General features: G+C 40.5%; 1 protein-coding gene across 1 annotated transcript in view; it reads right to left on the minus strand.

Annotated features, from left to right (window-relative positions):
• The window catches only part of SLC26A8 (solute carrier family 26 member 8), a 98,721-nt gene that overhangs the window by 17,123 nt on the left and 59,237 nt on the right, over nt 1–22,361 (minus strand). The window contains 4 exon segments of the mRNA XM_042780754.1: nt 5,049–5,144; nt 7,095–7,172; nt 19,818–19,931; nt 22,057–22,204. Of these exon segments, the coding sequence (XP_042636688.1) occupies nt 5,049–5,144; nt 7,095–7,172; nt 19,818–19,931; nt 22,057–22,204 (436 nt within the window).

A 22,361-nucleotide genomic window follows, 5' to 3' on the forward strand; every position in this document is an offset into this window, starting at 1 on the left:
CTCTTCCCAGGATGTCCCTGGATATCTTGGAAGCAGGCCACACCCCTAGGGAAACTCCCCTTGGGCAGACTGGCCACTCAGAACACAGTCATCTGATCCCATCATGGGAACAACCACACAGAACTGGGGTCCAGCCAAGTTGACACACAGCTCCAACTATCACAGGGTCTGTGTAGTTTTTCCTGCCTATCCTGCCATCTTGCCAGAACCGGCTCCACTGAAACCTGTTCAGTATCATAGCAGCACACAAGCTTCTATCAACAGGTGCATGGTGGTTGCACATGAAGTGCATTGACTAGGAATCGAATCTCACTCTCCCATATGGAAGGTGAGAATCCTGTCACTGAACCAGCATTGCCCTCCAAGACTTTTAATAGTTATTGCAAATCTTCAATATCTTTTATGAGCAGCCATCTGACCACATCCTCTGCCATTCTCAGCAGGTGACCTTACCTTTATGTTTACAGAGAAAATAGGCTGGAGCAATCTTACATATTTATTTCCCCTTCCTTGTACCACTTCTCAGTATTTGCACTCAACTTTCTCTCACTCTGCCCAGTCTTATTGGAAGTATTATCTAGGTAGAGGGAAGTATTATCACTCTATCTAGAACTAGAGCCTTTACCTGTGTTCTGGACCATACTCTCCTTAGCTCCTCAAACACCTGGATCCCTCTTCTATTTCTCTGCCTCTAATGAGGTAGCTAGGAGCTCTGGTAGTATAGTGGTTAAGGCATTTAGCTGCAAACCAAAAGGGTAGTGGTTTGAACCCACCAGCTGCTCTGTGAAGAAAGAAAGCACAGTCTGTTTCTGTAAAGATTTACAGCCTTGGAAAACTGATGGGGGATGCTGTGAGTCAGAATCAATTTGATGGCAGTAAGTCTGGTTTTGGTTTGGAATGAGGTAGCTAAGCAAATGGAAGAAATGATAAAATAAAACAGCTGAACAGAAGATTACAAAAGACAACTTGAGAACACAAAGTAAGTATTATAATGAAATGTGCAAAGACCTGGAGTTAGAAAATCAAAAAGCAAGAACATGCTTGGCATTACTCAAGTTGAAATAACTGAAGAAAAAATTTAAGCCTTGAGTTGCAATACTGAAACACTCTGTGGGCAAAATATTGAACGATTCAGAAAGTATCAAAAGAAGATGGAAGAAATACACAGAGTCACTTTATCAAAAAGAATTGGTCAACGTTCAACAATTTCAGGAGGGAGCATATGATCAAGAACCAACAATACTGAAGGAAGAGATTCAAACTGCACTGAAGAAACTGGTGAAGAACAAGGCTCCAGCAATTGGCAGAATACCCATTGAGATGTTTCAACAAATGGATGCAGTGCTGGAGGCACTCACTTGTTTAGGCCAAGAAATTTGGAAGACAGCTACCTGGCCAACAGACTGGAAGAGATCCATATTTGTGCCCTGCTAAAGGGCAAGGAGGTGGCATCTTTTGACCTCCTCTAACTACATAGGGAGCTCTGGTAGCGTAGTGCCTAAGGCACTGCTAACCAGAAGACTGGCAGTTCAAACCCACCAGCCACTCTTCAGAAGGAAGGTTGGGCAATCTACTTCTGTAGTGACACAGCCTTGGAAACCCAAGGAGGGGTCACTATGAGTTGGGGCCAACTCGATAGCACATAATAACAACAACAACAGCAACAGCAACAACAACTAACTACATAAGAGGAATACAGAATCATCAACAGCAGCCTAAAGTCTGTTCCTATGAGGCCAGACATGCCGCCTTACCAACCTTGACAGCCAGCCCTCCAGCCCTCTTACCAACCTTGACACAAATTGTGCCTTCCATAGCTCCCACCGCCTCTTTGCTGGGTTTGATAATTCACTGCAGTGGCCACACAAAACTCACAGATTATGGGGTTTATTAGGGAAGCAACAGGCTACAATTCAAGTTCAGGAACATGCTCAGGATACAGTTCCTCAATCAGGACAGTCTGCCCTCTGCTGTGCCCTTAGACACACCTCTCTGGCCCTTAGCCTCTCAGCGTGGCCTATGCTTCTGTGGGCCAGGTAAGCCTGCCATCTGTCCCCTGCCTCTTGGTTCCACTGCTGCTGTTCTTAGCCAGGCATCTCTCTCAGCCGAGCATCTCTCTCAACTGGCAGTGAGATTTCCCCCTTCTGCCTCTAGGAGGGCTCATTTTAAGCCTGGCAGAGTGGCAAAACTAACCAATCCCACCAGTAGAGTTCTACATAACTGAGAGAGAGTGAACTTGACCAGAAAATTACTTCGTGCTGCTCCAACAGAAATACCCCAGGTGGATGACTTTAACAATTGAGAGTTTAAAAGCAGCTACTCAGTTGGTCATGGAAAATTCCACCACAGAGTTAATTGCCAGTCTCATTGTAGAAAATAACTACTACCATCTGCCCAGCCAAGTTGACACATATTTGCATGGTCCCACCCAGTAATCCGGTGGGAGTTATAAAGACTATGGCTAGAAAAGCCACAGCATGTAACTCACTACACTGCATGCCCATTCCAAAGAAGGTGATCCAACAGAATGTGGAAATTACTGAATAATATCATTAGTATCACGTGGAAGTAAAATTTTGCTGAAGATAATTCAAAAGCAGTTGCAGCAGTATATTAACACAGAAATGCCAGAAATTCAAGCCAGATTCAGAAGAGGGTGTGGAATGCAGGATATCATTGCTGATGTCTGATGGATCTTGCCTGAAAGCTAAGAATACTAGGAAGATGCTTACCTGTGTTTTATTGACCATGCAAAGGCTTTCGACTGTGTGGATTATGAGAAATTATGGATAACATTGTAAAGGATGGGAATTCTAGAATACTTAATTGCGCTCATGAGGAACGTGCATATAGACCAAGAGGCAGTCATTTGTATAGAACAAGGAGATAGATACTACATGGTTAAAGTCAGGAAAAGTGTGTATCAAATTTGTATCCTTTCACCATACTTATTCAATCTGTATGCCAAGCAAGTAATCTGAGAAGAATTTTATGAAGAAGAACATGGCATTAGTATTTGAGGAAGACTCACTAATAACCTGCAATATGCAGATGACATACCCTTGCTTGCTAAAAGTGAGTAAGATATGTGATGTGGCACTTACCAATTTAGATCAAACATCACAGCCTTCAGTATAGATTATACCTCAACATAAAGAAAACAAAAATCCTCACAACTGGACCAATAAGCAACATCTTGATAAATGGAGAAAAGAGTAAAGTTGTCAAGGATTTCATTTTATTTGGATCCATAATCAATGCCTGTGGAAGTAGCAGTCAAGAAATCAAATGATGTATTTCATTGGGTAAATCTGCTACAAAAGACCTCTTTGAAGTGTTAAAGAGCAAAGGTATCACTTTGAAGACTAAGTTATGCCTGATCAAGCCATGCTATTTTCAATAGCCTCATATGCATGTGAGAGCTGGACAATGAAGAAGGAAGACTGTAGAAGAACTGATGCATTTGAATTGGTGGACAGACTGCCAGAAGAATAAACAAATCTATCCTGGATAAGGGAGTTCTGGTGGCGCAGTGCCTAAGGCATCTGACTGCTAACCAGAAGGCTGGCGGTTCAAACCTACCAGCCACTCCTTGGAAGGAAGACTGGGCAATCTACTTCTGTTGTGATACTGCCTCAGAAATCCAAGGAGGGGTCTTTATGAGTAGGATCTGACTTGATGGCAGTGACTTTGATAAAGTGCAGTCAAAATGCACCTTAGATGCAAGGGTGGTGAGACTTTACCTCTTGTACTTTGGTCATGTTATCAGGAGGGACCAGTCCCCAGAGAAGGAGATCATGCTTGGTAAAGTAGAAGGTCATTGAAAAGGAGGAAGAACCTCAACAAGATGGACTGACATATCCAACAATGGCTGAAGTATAGCAATGACTGTGAGGATGATGCAGGACTGGGCAGTGTTTCACCTGTTGTACGTAGGGTCTTTATGAGCTGGAACCAATTCAACAGCACCTAACAACAACAACAAATGAGGACATCTCCTCTCATCATATTACATCTTCTATCTTTTATTTCTTGGTGTTTTTCCTTTTTGTCCTTTGGTTTTGTGCTCCAACAGGAAGAAGGGTACTCCATTAGTTATCTCCCTTGGCAAAGTATCTCCTTCTTTTGTTAGGATTTGGGTCTCCTATCCTGAAATGAAGGCACATTGATGGCACGGTGGTTAAAGTGCTCTGTTGCTAACCAAAAGTACTGTGGTTCAAACCTACCAGATGCTCCACAGAAGAAAGATGTGGCAGTCCACTTCCATAAAGATTTACAGCCTTGGGAACCTTAAAAGATGGTTCTACTCTGTCACTCATAGGGTCACTATGAGTTGGAATTGACTCAAAGGCAGTGGATTTGGCTTTATTTATTTAATCCTGGAATGTATTTATGTTATTCAAATACACAATGCATAACAAACTCTTTTTATCAAATTTGTACATAACTGTAGCCACTAAGGAGTCCCCGAGTAGCACAAATCGTTAAGGTGCTCAGATGTTAACCAAAAGGTTGAGGGTTTGAGTCTGCCCAATGGTGCCTTGGAAGAAAGGCCAATGATCTACTTCCAAAAAATCAGCTACTATAAACTCTGGAGTGTAGTTCTACTCTGACACACGTGGGGTTGCCATGTGTTGGAACAGACTTGATGGCAGCTGGTTTGGTTTTTTAGCAGCCACTTAATTATTTTTATTTAGTTTTGCATCACTAATTCCAAACCAAACTCACTTCCATAGAGTTGGATCCAACCTCCTTGGGTTTCTGAGGCGGCATCATTATGGAAGTAGATTGCCCAATCTTCCTTCCAAGGAGGAGTGGCTGGTGAGTTTGAACCACCAGCCTTCTGGTTAGCAGTCAAATGCCTTAGGCACTACGCCCCCAGAGCTCTCAGTTGGAATGAAGTCTCAGAATTTCTATAGGCCAACAACTTTAAGTCTGTTTTAAAGCAAAAGTAGATTACTAGACATCCAAGATGATGTCTGTGACTGATCTCTTTTCTCTCTCTCTAACCTTCCCCTCTCTTCCTTCTTCAGCCATTGCATACTCACACACTCATACTGGTCCTGCCTCCACAGATTGGGGAGGTTGGAAATGGTTTCAAGGTAGGGCACAACGTTGCTCAGAATAATTCCCGCCAGTACAGCCTGTGGGGAAGATAAACCCTACTTCATTTTCTGTTGAGGGTTAAAACTCCCAAGTTCCACAAAGGAACAACAAAAGGTTAGTCAGCGGAAACAGAACAACCAGAATGGAAATAATGAAAACATCGACACATTGTGAAAAAGGTAACCAATATCACTGTATAGAAATTGTTAAAAGAGAACCTAATTTGTCATGTAAACTTTCACCAAAAACACAATAAAACAGGTATGCACTGCATAATGTCCATGGGGTGAGGAGGAGGGGCTTGCTTGAAAGGGCATGAGGAAGCAGGGCCAGCATTGAGTTTGCTGGGGGACAGGGGTGTGCTGCAGCTCAGCTGCAGCCCCCACCGCATCCTCTGCCTGGCTTGCAGCTTCCACACCACTACTATAGACCACTGCGCAGGTGGGAGACACTGGGCTGCAGCTGCTCTGCTCCATCCCTCCGGGATTCCAACTCCTACCAGGCTCTGGGGGCTGCTAGGGGCTGCTCAGAGAGCGCCATGCCCAGAGGCAGCCAATTGCCGGTGCGAATCTGCAAACTGCTAGGCTCTGGGTGCTAAAGAACAGCCACAGCAGCTTGTGTATGTGTGCAAGTCACTTTGATATTTGTGTATCGAATATGTACAAACATGTTGTTGTTGTTGTCGTTATGTGCCGTCGAGTTGGACCTGACTCACAGCGACCCCTCCCTGGGTTTCCGAGGCAGTATCACTACGGAAGTAGATTGCCCCATCTTCCTCCCGAGGAGTGGCTGGTGGGTTTGAACTGCCAGCCTTCTGGTTAGCAGTCAAGTGCCTTAGGCACTATGCTACCAGAGTTCCTATATAATCAAATTGGAACATCAGAAAAGAAACTTCCCACCTCTCCTATTGTTATTGTTGTTGTTAGTTACCTTAGTATTTTCTAAACATAGTTAAAGGGCACATTAAGGAAATTAAAAAGGAAATGATAGTCACTGAGCATTGATCTATATTGTAACTTAGAACAAACTGATTACAGCCAGTAATCAATACACATGGCATCTCTAAGTGCAAGTCTCCCCACAAAGGGAAGAAATGGCACATTCCTCTGGTGGTGTAGTGCTGAAGGCATTTGACTCCTAACCAGAAGGCTGGCGGTTCAAACCCACCAGCCACTCCTCATAAGGAAGGTTGGGCAATATACTTCTGTAGTGATACCACCTCGGAAACCCAAGGGGGGTCATTATGAGTCAGATCCAACTTGATGGCAGTGTGCTGAGTTTTTTTTTTTTTTTTTTACTTCAACACAGAGTTAAAACTCAACTTTTAGACCCTGCCTTCTAGTTTTGTGAACTAACCAAGAGGAAATGTGGGGGCAAAAGAAGGATTAAATCCACATGAACAAAGACCAAGGCTTTCTGGAAATAGTTTAGGAAAACAGATGGCATAGGTGCACAATCAGTTTCCAAGGCTGTGTTTGTTAGTACTGGGGGTTCTGGTATCTGAAGTCTATTTTGGTCATTTTAAACTAAATCCTTACCTAGTAGATTAAGCAATAAAAACGTGATTGAGAATGAGAATAACAACAATAATAATTAATGTATCTTAAGCACTTATAATAACCTAACACTGTTCTAAATGCTTTATATGTTACCTGTTTAATTCCCACAACACTGTGTGGAGCTCTGGTAGCACAGTGCCTAAGGCACTTGACTGCTAACCAGAAGGCTGGCAGTTCAAATCCACCAGCCACTCCTCGGAAGGAAGGCTGGGCAATCCTACTTCTGTAGTGATACTGCCTCGGAAACCCAAGGAAGGGTCACTATGAGTCGGGGCCGACTCGACGGCATATAACAACAACAACTGTGTGGTAGATATGAGAATTTAAAGGAAAAGTATAGAGATAGGGTGGAGTAAGCACTGGGGGAAAGCTGAATGTAATTGTCAGAGATGGCCCACTGGGATGCAAGCCAGAGATTGGGTCACTTACGTTTGGCAGTTGGTAGAAAAAGCGTCCCATCTTCACCATCAGCAGCAGCATCACACCTGCGCCTACCAGAGATGCAAACTGAGGAGACAGAGCCGGTTGGAGAGAGACCATCAGGAACGTATTGGTCCATCTGCAACCGAGGCCTTCTGCTTGGTGAGAAGCAGGTAATTTTTTATTTTCTTTTTAAAAGAGTTGGGTGTAACCATTCAGCATAAATCCATTTTTGTTGAAATGGAATTTCCAGGTTTCATCTAAGTGCCAAACACATACTAGATAATAAATACTTGTTGAATTCAGCAGTGTATCTATGGAAAATAGCATCTATGGCAATTAGTTTTAAATTGCTGAATGATCTCTCACAGCTGGTAATGGAAACCACAATGGCCAATAGAAACTGCACACTGATGCCCCACTCTAGTGGCAACCAAAGCACGTACCACACCTGCCATATCCTAGATATGCCTCTGGTTGAAAGAATGCATGAATATTCTCTGGAACATTCCAAATTTCCTTGAGTATTCAAATCCTTATTGTCACAGCTCTGTGTCGGATCTGAAATCTACTAAAATCATGCTTGCACTTCCTCCTAACTTTAATCCCTCCTTGTCCTAATGGAAGGAGCTCTGGTGTCATAGTGCCTACGGCATTTAACTGATAACCAGAAAGTTGGTAGTTTAAACCCACCAGCCATTCCACGGAAGCAAGACTGGGCAATCTACTTCTGTAAAGATTTACTGCCTCGGAAACCCAATGGGGGTTGCTATGAGTCAGAATTGACTTGATGGCAGAGTTTGGTTTTTTTGGTTTGTCTTGGTGAAACAGTGGTTAAGTGTTTGGCTGCTAACTAAAAGATCAGTAGTTGGAAATCACCGTCCACTCCATAGGAGAAAGATGAGACAGTCAGCTTCTGTAAAGATTTATAGCCTTGGAAACCCTATGGGACAGTTCTAATCTGTCCTATACAGTCATTATGAGTCATAAGTAACTCAATGACAATAGGTTTGCACAATTTATAAAATCTCTACTAGACTCCTCACTGACAGCCCTAAAATCCCAACTATTCCACTTTCCCATATAAATAAATACACTATCCCTTACTCTCCTGCTCAGAGCTCAGATAGCTTCCTATCTAACAGCTTAAAAATATAATTATAATCACTTCCCATTTTCCTACTTCAGTTTGTTTCTATTTCACTGGCACTAAAAAACATTACAAATATGAATAACGCTCATGTAGGGTTAACAACTCTGGGCTCACTGTCACTTGGTAAGAAGTGACTGTGATGTGGCAAATAAAGGTGGGGAGCTAAGAAACATAGTTTCCTTTATAACCTCAAGGCTCTCTGGACATAGTTTTGAATTCACTATATCCTCTATTGGTTAAATTTCCTTTTTATTTATCCCAGTTATAAAAATAATTTTAAAAATATATAAATAATTATATAATAATAAATTTATAAAAGCTAATATAACTATATAAAATCATATAAAGCAGTGCTGTTTTCTATTGTGATGGGGGGTTAGTATGTAAAACCACAATCACAAATTAAAACGATGGCATATATAAGCAAGAACTGAGGGAGTTCCTTAAATGTAGCCCATTCAATAACTACTTAGCAGTGATTCTCAGATTTTTCCCTTAGTTTTTTTTTTTTTTTTGCCATGTAAGAAATACTCTTCCTACTGGGCACTCTCTCACTGCTCATAGCTATTTGCCATATAAATGGATCACTGAAAATAATAGCAACGCAATCAGTGTTCTACTTCCTTCTTTTCACTGCTCAGCTGATTCATGGCTAACAGAAGCAGCCAAATGTAAAAAACCAGACCCACATGAGAATAGTGTAGGAAGAAAGATTCAGGGAAAACAATCACTATAAGTGAAACTCAGAAAGCTCTAATGGCAAACATTTCATACACTGTGGAGCTGAAACATGTAACTGAACCCATAACATCTCAGCCTGTTGCCAGATCTAATTTATAGCTCAAGCTTTAGGTACTTATTGTTGGCACTGGAGAAAAACATTTCTTTGATTAGCCCAGGAAAATATCTAGTGTTATCTTTCCTACTACCTCTTCTTCCCAGAAATCTTCTGACTTTCTAAAAAAGGGAAACAAAGATATGCAGAAGCCAAAATAAGTTGTATAAAATCTAGATTAAAATGAGAACAAATGAGACACCGAATCCCATAAAATTTGCTTCTCAGAGAGGGAGAAGAGGCCTTCCAATAATACTGTGTCCACTCAGTGGCACACTCCAAGGCATGGGCTTTGGGATCAGAGGACCAGCCTTGGTGGTATCATGCCTTAGGAGGACACTTGATGGCTCTCAGAATTTCAGGTTTGGTGCTGGGTTGCGTCTAAAGACAGAGAGCATGATAGAACTTTACATCTCATGCATGCTTTCCTTTTCTCCTCTGATTTATCCTTTTTTTTTTTTTTTTTTTTGCCATGCTTTCTTAGCTCAGCCTACTCCCCAGGGATTCAAGGTTATGTAAGAATGGGCAGGAAATCCCAACAGTCATAGCCACTATCAACATGCAGACCCTCAGTCAACAATTGCTCCATATCATGGGTGGAACAACAAGAAAAAAGTAAGACAGTAGGTTGCTGAGGACTTGCCCTGGCACTAGGAATTTGGGGTAGAAGCTATGATTTTTGAGTGTCTCTTAAATGACCAGCATGATTATCATCTAATTTAATTATCATAGCTGAAAGGTTGGCTTTATCCCCATTTTACAGATAGACAAGAACTAGAGCCTCAGGGAATAAAATAATTTTCCCAACATCATACATCAAGGAAATACAGGGCCAAGTTTCAAACCCCCTGACAGTCTGACTCCAAAATCCAGGTTTTTTCCATTGTCCTACCTGCTTCTTCTAAAAAAATCTAGAAAATATTTCTCAATTCTGTTAAAGTCTGATTTATGTATTTTGGGTTTCTTTCCATAGGTATTTATTGTGGTTTTATCTTCTTGTTCAATTGATTCTTTAATCATTATATAATATCCTTCCTTGTCTCTTATGGTGGTTCCTGTCTTAAAGTCAATTTGATCAGAAATTAATATTGCCACTCCTGCTCTCTTACAGTTGCCATTTGCTTGATATATCTTTTTCCAACCTTTGATTTTTTTCTATTTTTGTAGACTTTCTCTCTAAGGTGTGTCTCTTGTAGACAGCATAGTGATGGGTTATGTTTTCTTATCCAGTCAGCAACTCTCCATCTGTTGAGTGGTACATTTAATCCATTGACATTCAATGTAATTACCAACAAGTATGAATTGGTTGCTGTCATTTTGTTATGTGTTTTTTCATGGTGTTCCTGGTTTCTTTGTTCCATATAATTTTCTGTGCTGAGCTCATTTTGTTTATGAATCATGTTATCATTTCCTTTGTTGCTGTTGTTTTAGTATTTGCAAAATATTTGTGCTTGTCCTCTTTTTCATTGTGATGTGAAGGTTTATCATATTTCTTTGAAGTTACCCTGTGATCTATAATTTTCTCCCCGAGTTTAGAATAGTCCATTCTATCTTGCAACTCTCTTGACTTCCTCACCATTTAGAAGTTCAGTAACTATGTTATTTTTTCCCCTCTTTTTGGTTTGTACTTGTCCTCGTTTGTCAATTGATGTCTCTGGTTCCCTGTTTACAATCTTGGAAGCTTATTTTACTTTGGATACTTCCATAACTGGGTTGGTTTCTGAGTTATGTCATCATGTGTATTAATTGTTGGTTGTTGTTTCCTATTATTGGTTCTCTGTTCAAAGGACTCCTTTTAGTAGCTCTTGCAAGGTTGGTCTGGTTTTAACGAATTCCCTTACTTTCTGCTTATCTGGAAATCTCCTAATTTCACCATCATATTTCAGGGACAATTTTGCCAGGTATATAATTCTTGGTTGAAAATTTTTCTCTTTCAGGGTTTTATATATACCATCCCATTGCCTTCTTGCTTGCATGGTTTCTGTTGAGAAATCAGAGCTTATTCTTACTGGCTATCCTTTGTAAGTAACTTTTTGTTTTTCCTATGCTGCTTTCAAGATTCTTTCTTTGTCTTTGGTTTTGATGAGTTTGATGATGGTATGTCTTGGTGATTTTCTTTTGGGGTCTATCCTGTTTGGGGTTCGCTGGGTTTCCTGAATGGATATATTCTCATCTTTCATCATATCAGGGAAGTTCTCCTCCAACAAATCTTGGACAATTTTTTCAGTGGTTTTACTTTTGTCTTTCTGATCTGGAATTCCAATGACATGTAGGTTATTCCCTTTGATGATATCCCACATGAACTTTAGGCTTTCTTCATTTTGTTTTGATCTTTTTTTCTGATTGATCCCTTTCCAAAGAAGTATTCAGGTATTTGTCTTCAATCTCATCAATTCTGTCTTCCATTGCATAAATTCTACTCCTTTGCCCTTTCAATATGCTATCTATTTCTGACAATTTAGTATTAATCTTCTGGATTTCTATCTGTAGATTTAGAATCATTTCTAATTTTTCATTTATTTTGTCATTTTGTTCTTCTATTTTCTTCCAAAATTGTTCTAGGGTTTTGTCTGTTTTCCTTAATTTTGTCAGTGTTTTCCTTGATCTCTCTCTCAATCTGTTGAAGGTACCTAAATATAATTCTTTTGAATTACTTATCAGGGAGTTCCAATGCTGCTTCTTCCTCAGGGATGTGTTCTGGGTCTTTATCCTGGTCCCTTGTTTCTGTTGCTTTTTCTTGCTTCTTTGTGTGTACTGTAATGGTCTGTTGTCTCCAAGACATTGTGACTTTTTGTATTAATATTTAATTGGTGATTGTATGTTGGAGTGATTTACCCAATATTTTCATTTGTATGTATCTGAGTAAGCAGGTATGGTAGTTAAAGTTGTATGTCAACTTGGTTGGGCCTGGTTGAGTGGCTGGGGAGCTGGTGGTAGTTATTCCCCATGATGAGTCTGGTAATCAAGTCCATGGTGGGATCTACCACAAGCAGCTGAGTAGCTGCTTTATGAATGTGGTCTACTTCCCATACATAAGCAGCAGCTTTGGGAATGGTCTCTAGGTTACAGCATGCTTGAACCCTGCATATAACCGTGTTGTTGTTCAGCAGACTGCCATGCTCTGCCAACCTTGGGACTTTCAATGGACTTGAATTAATGGCCTGCCATGTGGTTTGGTAACATGAGGACTGTACCTTTTTACTTGTCAACCTTGGGTTTGTCAGTCTCAGCAGCCAGCAGCTGTCTGAGTGAAAAAAATCCTGTAGCTTCAGAGCACCAGGAGCAAGAGGCAGAGCTGAAGCCCTAGGTTTAGGGGTTTTCACTCAGCCCCTAGAGCCCGGCATTTTGAACTCGGACTTAAAACCTCCAAACCATAAAAGAATAAACTCTTATTTGTTAAAGTCATCCCATTTGTGGTATATTCTTGTCAGAGTGGCACTAGGTAACCAGAAAAGCAGGGTACTGTGCTCCTCTATTCACTAGTTGGCAGCACTTATGCACTTACCACCTGTCTCCTGGTAGTTGTGATAGAGAATGAGAATGGCTGCACAGGCCTCTGTTAACTTTATGAAGAGCAGTAAAGTATGAGTCAGGCTCTTATTGGTGGCTGGTTGGTGCAGAAGGAAGTGGTGGCTCTTACTCAGTAAATGGAACTGCAGGAAGTACAGGTGTGGTTGGGTCATATGGGCACAGTTGCTGTCTCCCACTCAGTTAAACAAAAACAACAACTGAAAAACCATCAGAAAAGTAAATGAAAGAGGACAAAAATACACACCACATAAATACACAAGAACAATCACCAAAAAGAGAAAGAAAAAAAAGTTCAACAATATCTGGGGAGGGGAGAATAAGAGAAAAGAGGTAGAGTAGGAGACTAATGAAGAAAAAAATGGGAAAAATGCAAAAAAATAAGCAAGAAATGGGGAGAACCACAAGAAAGAAAAAAAAAAAAAATGGGAACTAGGAAAAGGAAAGAGAGAAAAAGCCAAAAACTAGAAGCTGGGAAGGGAAGAAGCAAGAATAGTAATAAAAAGGATGAAAGAAGAAAATAATAATAGTAATAGTAATTTTAAAACAGACAAAAACAAACAAACAAAACTAAAAGGAAAAAAATTCGGGGCAGGGTGGGGCAAGGCACCCAGGCTCTGTCGGAGCACACAGACTGGGATGGAAATCTTGCCAGTCCAGAAGGTGGGTGGGAGTGATTGATGGCTGCACCTCCATTCATCACGAGGGTGCAGGGAATAAGAGTAACAAGGGGAATATCGCGCCTTTCCAGTCGTTTGTGTCCAGAATGTCCTTGTGGTTACTGGCAAGTGAAGCCTATTCTTAGGTCCCTGGAATCTGAGAGAATGCTGTCACTTTAAATATCCAAAATGGTCAAACCACTGGAAACATTCAAAATGGCTGCACCCTCCAGACAGCCAAAAGTCCACAGCTCAGCCTATCACCCTCTTCACTGCTTCTCCTTTTATTTACCAGTCACCAGTACAGTCCTCTATGCAGCCCCTGGCTAGAAGGGCCAATTTTAAAGTTAATTCTTAGGTCCTAACACCACTTGGCAATATCCAAGCTGTCTGGGCCATCAGGATCACTAACAATCCACAGCTCCGTATGTCTCCTTATTCAGTGTTTTCATGCAGGTTCTTCTAGTTGGACTTTAGTCCACTTCTATATCCTTCCTTTCAAAGCTCAGGGCTCCAGGATTATCATCTGTATCTGTGTTGATTGGTTCCTCTTTTCTTTGTTGAAGAGGGTCTGTGTAGTTTGTCTGCCTATTCTGCCATCTTACTGGAACCTCTATTTCCCAGAAAAGATTTCTGTCTTTTATAACGACTGCAGTGCAGTGAATTACTTAATATGGGTCTTTTTGCCATGATCTTCATAATTCCCACCACATGAGTATGTGGGATTATACAAATGTGAGGTTATAGTGTGTCTACCAAGGGGATCAGATAGCTGCTAATAATGTAAACAAGGTACATGGCACCCTTGCGGGGGTTGGACCATGCAAATAAGATGTATGGAAACCTAATGTGGAGATCGCTCAGTTTTACCATTCCAGTAGAGTTAAAATGAGCCATCCCAAAGGTGGAAAGGGGGACCTCACTACCATCAAGACAGAAGAATCAAGAGTAGAATGCATCCTTGGATCCAAGATCCTTGTACTGAGATGGTAGAGAGATGGCAGCAGCATAGGCAATAGAACCAAAAGACCAGCATGAGACAGAGCAGTGGGCTTCCTGGCCTATGGAGTAAGAAAGCAGAATGCCTTTGGACAGTGGACTGGCTGTTGGAGTAGGGTGCCTCTTTGGGAACCTATCAGCAAAGCTAAAAAAGCTTTGTAACACTTGCCTAAGCAGGGCAGAGGACAAGGCCAGAGAGAAGCATGCCCATGGCACGGCTGAGAAGAAGCTGTCCTGATTGGAGAATTGTATCCTGAGTTGTTTTCTGATCCTGAATTGTAACTTGTTGCTTTGCTAATAAAACCCACAATCGTGAGTATTGTCTGTGAGTTCTGTGTGGCCATTGCAGTGACTTATCAAACCTAGCAGAGAAGTACAGAGTGTCATGGAAGGGACAGTTGGTGTCAGAACTGGTAAAAAGTTTGGAGGGTAGTAGCATGTCTGACCTTTGCCTCATAGGAAAAAGCCTTTGGCTGCTGATGGTGATTTTCTTTCCTTTTTGTAAAGTTAGAGGAGATCAGAGGATGCTGCCCCCATGCCCTTTTAACAATGATTCTCTCTCTCTCTCTCTCTTTTTTTTTTTTTTAAATGGCATTTCTGGAACCCCAGGGACAAGTCAAAAAGACCAGCCTTTGGAAAACAGGGAACAGGAAAGTATCCCAATTATGGAGAACAGGAAAGCATAGTGGTTAGAACTGGATGAGCAGGAGGAATGAGAAGGAGAGGATGCAACTGGCCACAGGCCTAGGGTTTGTTATATTCTCTCTGCCAGGGTCGGGTCTGCCAGATCTTTGGTCAAGGCCATGGCTAGATGGGCTTGTAGGTTTACCTGCAAACCAGTAGAAAGAAGCAGGTTTTAAACAAGGGAAAATTAAAGATAAATTCACACATATACACAGTTTGTATTTATACCAGATGAAAAAGGAAAATAAAGCAGCTCTAGATAGCAGGTTCCATAATGAAATGAAATGCATAAAGATCACTATCCTAGGCATTAGTGAGCTGAAATGGACTGATGTTGGCCATTGTGAATCAGACAATCATACAGTCTACTATTCTAGGAATGACAAATTGAAAAGGAATGATGTCATATTCATTCTCAAATAGAACATTTCAAGATCTATCCTAAAGTACAATGCTGTCAGTGACAGGAAAATATCCATATGCCTACAAGGAAGACCAGTTATACTACTACTATTATTCAAATTTATGCACCAACCACTAAAACCAAAGATGAAGAAATTAAAGTTTTTACCAACTTCTATAGTCTGGAATTGACCAAACACTCGATCAAGATGTATTAATATTACTGATGATTGGAATGGGAGCTCTGGTGGTGTAGTGCCTAAGGCATTTAACTGCTAACCATAAGCCTGTAGGCTCAAACCCACTGCTTGGAAGGAAGGTTGGGCAATCTACTTCTGTAGTGATACCACCTTGGAAACCCAAGGAGGGGTTGCTATGAGTTAGATCAGACTTGACGGCAGTGAGTAAGTAAGTAGTGGTGACTGGAATGCAAAAGCTGCAAACAAAGAATCAGCATAGGTAGTTGGAAAATATGGCCTTGGTGATAGAAATGACAACAGAGATTGCATGATAGAATTTTGTAAGACCAACAACTTTTTGTAAATACTTTTTTTCAACAGCATAAATGGTGACTATACACACGGACCTCATCAGATGGAATACATAGGAATTAAATCGACTACATCTGTGGAAGGGAGCTCTGGTAGCTTAGTGCTTAAGGAACTTGACTGCTAACCAGAACCCTGGCAGTTCAAACCCACCAGCCGCTCCTCGGAACGAAGATGGGGCAATCTACTTCTGTAGTGATACTGCCTCCAAAACCCAAGGAGGGGTCGCTATGAGCCAAGTTCAACTCGATGGCATACAACAACAACATATGTAGAAAGAGATGATGGAGAAGTTCAATATCATCAGTCAAAATGAAGCCAGGAGATAACTGTGGAACAGACCATCAATTGCTCATATGCAAGTTGAAATTGAAGTTGAATAAAATTAAAACAAGCCCACAAGAACCAAAATATGACCTTGATTATATCCCACCTAAATTTAGAGACCATCTGAAGAATGGATTTGATGCATTGAACCAATAACTGAAAACCAGATAACTTGTGGGATGACATCAAGAACACAAAGAAAACAAAAGGTCATTAAAGAGACAGGAAGGGAAGAAGAGACCAAAATGAATGTCAGAAGAGACTCTGAAACTTGCTCTTGAACACAGAGTAGCTAAAGTGAATAGAAGAAATGATTAAATAAAAGAGCTGAACAGAAGGTTTCAAAAGGCAGCTTGAGAAGACAAAGTATTAGTAAGGAATGTGCAAAAATGTGGTATTAGAAAACCAAAAGGGAAGAAAATGCTTGTAATTTCTCAAGCTGAAAGAACTGAAGAAAAAATTCAAGCCTCAAATTGCAACACTGAAGCATTCTATGGGCAAAATATTGAATGATGCAAGAAGCATCAAAAGAAGACAGAAGAAATACATAGTCACTATACCAAAAAGAATTGGTCAACGTTCAACTGCTTTAGGAGGTAGCATATGACCAAGAGCCAATGGTATTGAAAGAAGAATTCCAAGCTGCACTGAAGAAACTGGCAAAAAACAAGGCTCCAGGAATTGGCAGAATACCCACTGAGATGCTTCAACAAATGGATGCTGTAGTGGAGGTGCTTACTTGTTTATGCCAAGAAATTAGGAAGGCAGCAAACTGAACAAGCAACTGGAAGAGATAGATATCTGTGCCCATTTCAAAGAAAAGTTAGAAGAAACTACATCACAGTGTGAGGCTAATAGAATATGGAAAATTTTGAACAGTATCACAAATATCACATGGAAATAAAATTTTGCTGAAGATAATTCAAAAGCAGTTGTACCAGTATATTGACAGGGAAATGCCAGAAATTCAAGGTGGATACAGAAGAGGATGTGAAATGAGGGATATCATTGCTGATGTCAGATGGATTTTGGCTGAAAGCAAAGAATACCAGAAAGATGTTTGTTGTTGTGTTAGTCATCAAGTCGGATCCAACTCATAGCAACCCCTCCTTGGGTTTCTGAGACGGTATCTTTGTTAGAAAGATGTTTACCTATGTTTTATTGACCATGCAAAGACATTAGACTGTGTAAACCCAAAACCCATTGTCGTCGAGTTGGATCTGACTCATAGCAACCCCTCCTTGGGACTTCAAGGTGGTATCTTTGTAAGAAAGATGTTTACCTGTGTTTTATTAACCATGCAAAGACATTAGACTGTGTAAATCCAAAATCCACTGCCATTGAGTCAGATCTGACTCGTAGCAACCCCTCTTTGGGTTTCTCAGGCAGTATCACTACAGAAGTAGATTGCCCAACCTTCCTTCTGAGGAATAGCTTGTGGGTTTGAACCGCCAGCCTCCTGGTTAGCAGTCAAATGCCTTACGCACTATGCCACCAGAGCTCCTTAGACTGTGCAGATTATAACAAATTATGGATAGCACTGTGAAGAAGGAGGATTCCAGAACACTTAATTGTGCTCATGAGGAACCTGTATATAGACCAAGAACCTGTATATAGAGGCAGTCATTTGAACAACAACAAGGAGGCAGGTTCCAAAAGGTTCTGCCAGGTTCTGAGCCAACCCTCTTGATTATCTTTGAAGAAGTAGGCTCAGTGAAGCAAAAACCGCAGAGAGAAGGAGTGGAGAGAAAACCCTACCGCTGTTGGATGAAGAAGTGTAAATAAAGGATGAAGGAGTGTCAGAGGCCTTTTCTGGTTCAGATCAGGAACTCATAGAGTGGAGGCTGGGTAGCCTCAATGTACTAGGTCAGGGATTGGTAGCATTCTCTGCTTGGATTCATATTGGGCATACCAAAGTCTCAGGAAAGGGCTTCCTAGCATCCCTAGGGACGTGCCTCCTGAGAGAGTTACTGCACTGCAATTAGAGATGTTCATGATAGAAAGTGTGTTGCTCAGGTGAACAACATAGCAGCAGAAAACAGAATGAGGGCCACAGGCTGCCTTTGAGGCAGGCACTTTGTCCCACCGACTAAAATTGTAAAAAGGGATTGGTTCAGACATTGGAAATTAAAATATCTGCTGAGGACCTCCCAAAGCTTGGCTTTTCTATTCCCAGAATCAGTGAGTACAGTCAGCAAAGCCTTTTTTTCTCCTGCTCTCCTTTCAATACTCCATGCAAGTCCTGCTTTCACCATCATTCTCTTGCTGGAAATATCTATGGTTTATTGTACTTAATTCTGAACTTAATTTCCCTCGCACTGTGATGTAGTTTCTTCTAACTTTGTGCATCTTGTCTTTCCAAATGTATGTCATGCTTATCATACATAATGAAAAAAGTTAGCAGCAACTGATTTCTGGAATTGCCAACTCCATTTCTTTTCATCATAAAACCCTTTCATTCTGACTCTAAAGTTTTCGCATTCTTGTATAGAACATTCTTTTTTTAAGATTTCTCAAGTTCTTCCTTTTGGTCAAACAGTAGTATTAAAGGGCTATGTCTTTTTAAAGGCTGTTGTGTCTGGAAGAATCCCTATACTAACAAAACTCAATCCATATAAAACGATACAGTCTTACTTTAGACCCAGGCTCTCGCCTCCGCCTAATCTTCTTTCCGACTTTTATTAGCTTTCACCTTTAAGTGCCCATGGACTGTGACACTTTATCTTTCCACATCAAAATTTAGTGCCCATTCTTCTGACACATCAGACACATCCTCTGCTTCTGTGGCATAAGCTTGGCTTTGAACTTTGCCACTATTTCCTTGTTGTCTGAATCTAACCTATTCCCTGGGCTTACTCCAGTTTCAATTATGATAGCTCCTTAACATTTTACCATGCTACATAGCTGAGATGGGACATCTCTCATCTTTATAATTTTCATCTTGTCAGTTCAAAATTCAGGAACACCGGACTTGTAAAACATCATCCCTGTGCTTAGACAAGAGTTTGCCTTTAGAGCTTTCTCTACCACCACTCTCTTTTCTACTCTTCCTATTTTTTTTTTTTAATTGATTTAGAACACCTAGAAAGAGACTGACCTAGAAAATTCTCTTTCCTATAGAGGCACAACAGTCCCTTGGCTTACCTAGGAAAGGTAAGCCTATCATCAAAGTCACTTGCCATGTCCTTTTCAGGAAGCCAGAAACATTTTTAGTTCTGCTTTCAGGTTAGGGAGAGTTGTATTGCTTTCCCAGACTAGAACTGGGAATGCATCTCCTCATAGAAAAAAATGTTAATAGATGATGGTTAGTTTATTTGAAAGGTTGTATCTATCTTTCAAGTATATTAATATGAAAAATGAGTTTTTGTGGGCTAATGTATAAAAATCTCTCACATACATTTCTACAGAAAGTAATTTTCAAGCTCCACAGTGGCAAATGATTTTAAGACAAAATCTAACAAAAATTAAAGCAAGCATGGAATCCAAATTCTTCTAAGAGGTCTTCCACAACAAGATTAAACACACAACATCTACATATACAAATGAATAGAAAGAAACATCTTTATACATTAGAGATTATATTCTATTTCAACACACCTGTTGTCTTCCTCCAGATTTATCCTGGATGATGGTCCTGGCAACAGCACCAGTAAACACACAACATCTGAAAAATGAACTGATGACATTGCAAAGGCCGATGGCTATTAAATCCTGTAAAGCAATGGCAGATACGTTAGGCTCATTACTTGTTGAAGAATGTCAATTTGGTTTTGCAATAAAGGTGCATTGTTTATTTCTTGAATATGAGAATAGGCTTATTTACATAACTTCAAACGAAAGAGTGAAATATTCTTAGAAAGAATAAAAGGATGACAAATCTGATTTTCTAGATTAAGTTAAATCTTCATTTGAGCTAGTGATAGTATGGAGAAAACTTTATCAAGGTAAGAATATGAGGCTCTTGGCTTTTTGTTCTCTTTCATATGATCACCAGGGCTTAGAATGATAGGGAGAAGCACTATAGTATTATTCTCCCTTCTATACTATTGCATACCCTCTTCTCATTTATCAACTATCTCATTATTTGATATACTGCATTTATGACAATAGTTAAACAATCTACTATTTGACCATTCTTCTCATAACAACATACATCTGGCAATACTGAATACTGAGATGCAAGGCAAGAATAACACTGACTGTGATGGTTACGTTTGTTTCCACTTGGCTGAGCCATGCATGATTCTCAGTGGTTTTGCAGTTATGTAATGATGTAATTTCTCAGTTATGTAATGATGTTGTCATCCTTCATTTTGTGATCTGATATGGTCATCCTCCATTTTTGCATAATGCTAATTTTCACATAATGACCTGGTCTTTAGAACCTAACCATGTCTGTAAGTGAGGAGAGAGTGTATTCTAAAAGCCAAACTGGGACATCTCCTGCTTCCATGCTTTCCTCTTGAGTTCCAGGGAAAGAGGCAAAGTAGGAGTTGTTGGAAAGTTCCCTTAAAAAAAAAAAAAAAGGCAAAGACTAATTCTAGGAAGTCAATTTAATTATAGGTGGTCCCAAACTTATAACAGAGTTCCATTCTGATGACTCTGTCATAAATCAAATACTTCTCTCTCTTTTTTAGCTATCATTATTATTGTCTTTTATTATCAGTATTTTTATAAATCCAGCAGTGTTTAGAACAGCAAATCATAAGATTGAACATTTTCGAGTGAACCTCTGAGAATGATAACATCAGCAAGTTATGCACTGGTATATATTACTAATGACAAGATATACAAAAAAAAAAGGAAGTGCAGTTTGTCATAACTCAAATATGTCATATGTCAGGGACTACCTGTATATTAGTAGACTGGTTTTGTTTATGATATCATATAGCATTTGCACCTCAGAGTATGTGATGACCTCTAAGGACTGGGTGGAAGGTAAAGTTAAAAGAGGAACTCTGCTACTTTCTAGTCTATTATCATGATGGTATATGTTATCTGCTTGCCTCTCTGCCATATCTGTCTAGAGGAGTAGCACTCGTGTGAATTCAAGTGGCTTCAAACTTAAGTATACCTCACTCCTCAAAAATCCTTTGGTTATTATGATCCAATTTATGGCCCAAGTGACTCTTTGGTTAGAGAAGAATCCAGCCTTCACGTTGGCAGGAGGGTCAGAGTACAGAGCAAAGGCATAATGGTCAGAGGCAATATTATGAATTGAATTGTGTCCCCCCCAAAATATGTGTTAGAGTCTTGACTCTCATACCTGTGGATATAATCCCACTTGGTAACAGGATTTTCTTTGTAATGGGGTCATATCAGTGTAGGGTATGTCCTAAGCCTAATCACTGCTGAGTTATAAGCAGCAGCATAGACACAGAAGCAAGCAAACACAAATGGAGGAAAGACAGATGCCATGTGGAAATCTCCAAGGAATTGAGGAATATAAGCCAAGAGACAAAGATTTTCCCCAGGAGTAGAGAGGGAGAGGCTTCTCCCAGAGCCATGGTCCCAAATTTGGACTTCTAGCCTCCTAAACTGTGAGAAGGAGCTCTGGTGGTGTAGTGCCTAAGGCATTTGACTGCTAACCAGAAGTTTGGTGGTTCAAACCCACCAGCCACTCTGCGATAGGAAGACTGGGCAATCTATTTCTGTAAAGATTTACCATGTCAGAAACCCAAAGGGGGTCACTATGAGTCAGAATTGACTCCATGGCATTGAGGTTTTTTTTTTTTTTTTAAACTGTAAGAAAATAAATCTCTGTTCGTTGCGGTATTTTTGTTACAGCAGCACTAGGAAACTAAAATAAGCAGTACAGAAAGTCCTGTCCTCTCACCTGGTTGGAATTGACACTGTAGTTGTGGGCAGCAGCAATCTTCTTGCCCAGAAATATGAGCAGAGAGGAGCTCACTAAAGCTAAAGAGATGGCTTGTAAAATAATCTTGGGAAGGACCTCCATATTTGGTATTACAGGAAACAGGAAGCTGAAATAAAATGGTGGAATTATTCCTAAATGACAGGAATTCCTTTATTGGCACGTCCTCACTCCACCTTTCTCCAACTGAACAGGCCTGACTCTTTTTAATAAAGGACACACAGAACCTGTGAGGCAGCAGCCTGCCAAATTGCCAGCAACCCAAG

Source organism: Orycteropus afer, unplaced genomic scaffold (genome assembly GCF_000298275.1).
Source record: "Orycteropus afer afer isolate SDZICR_OR568_19922 unplaced genomic scaffold, OryAfe1.0 scaffold00059, whole genome shotgun sequence".
Classification (NCBI taxonomy): Eukaryota; Metazoa; Chordata; class Mammalia; order Tubulidentata; family Orycteropodidae; genus Orycteropus; species Orycteropus afer.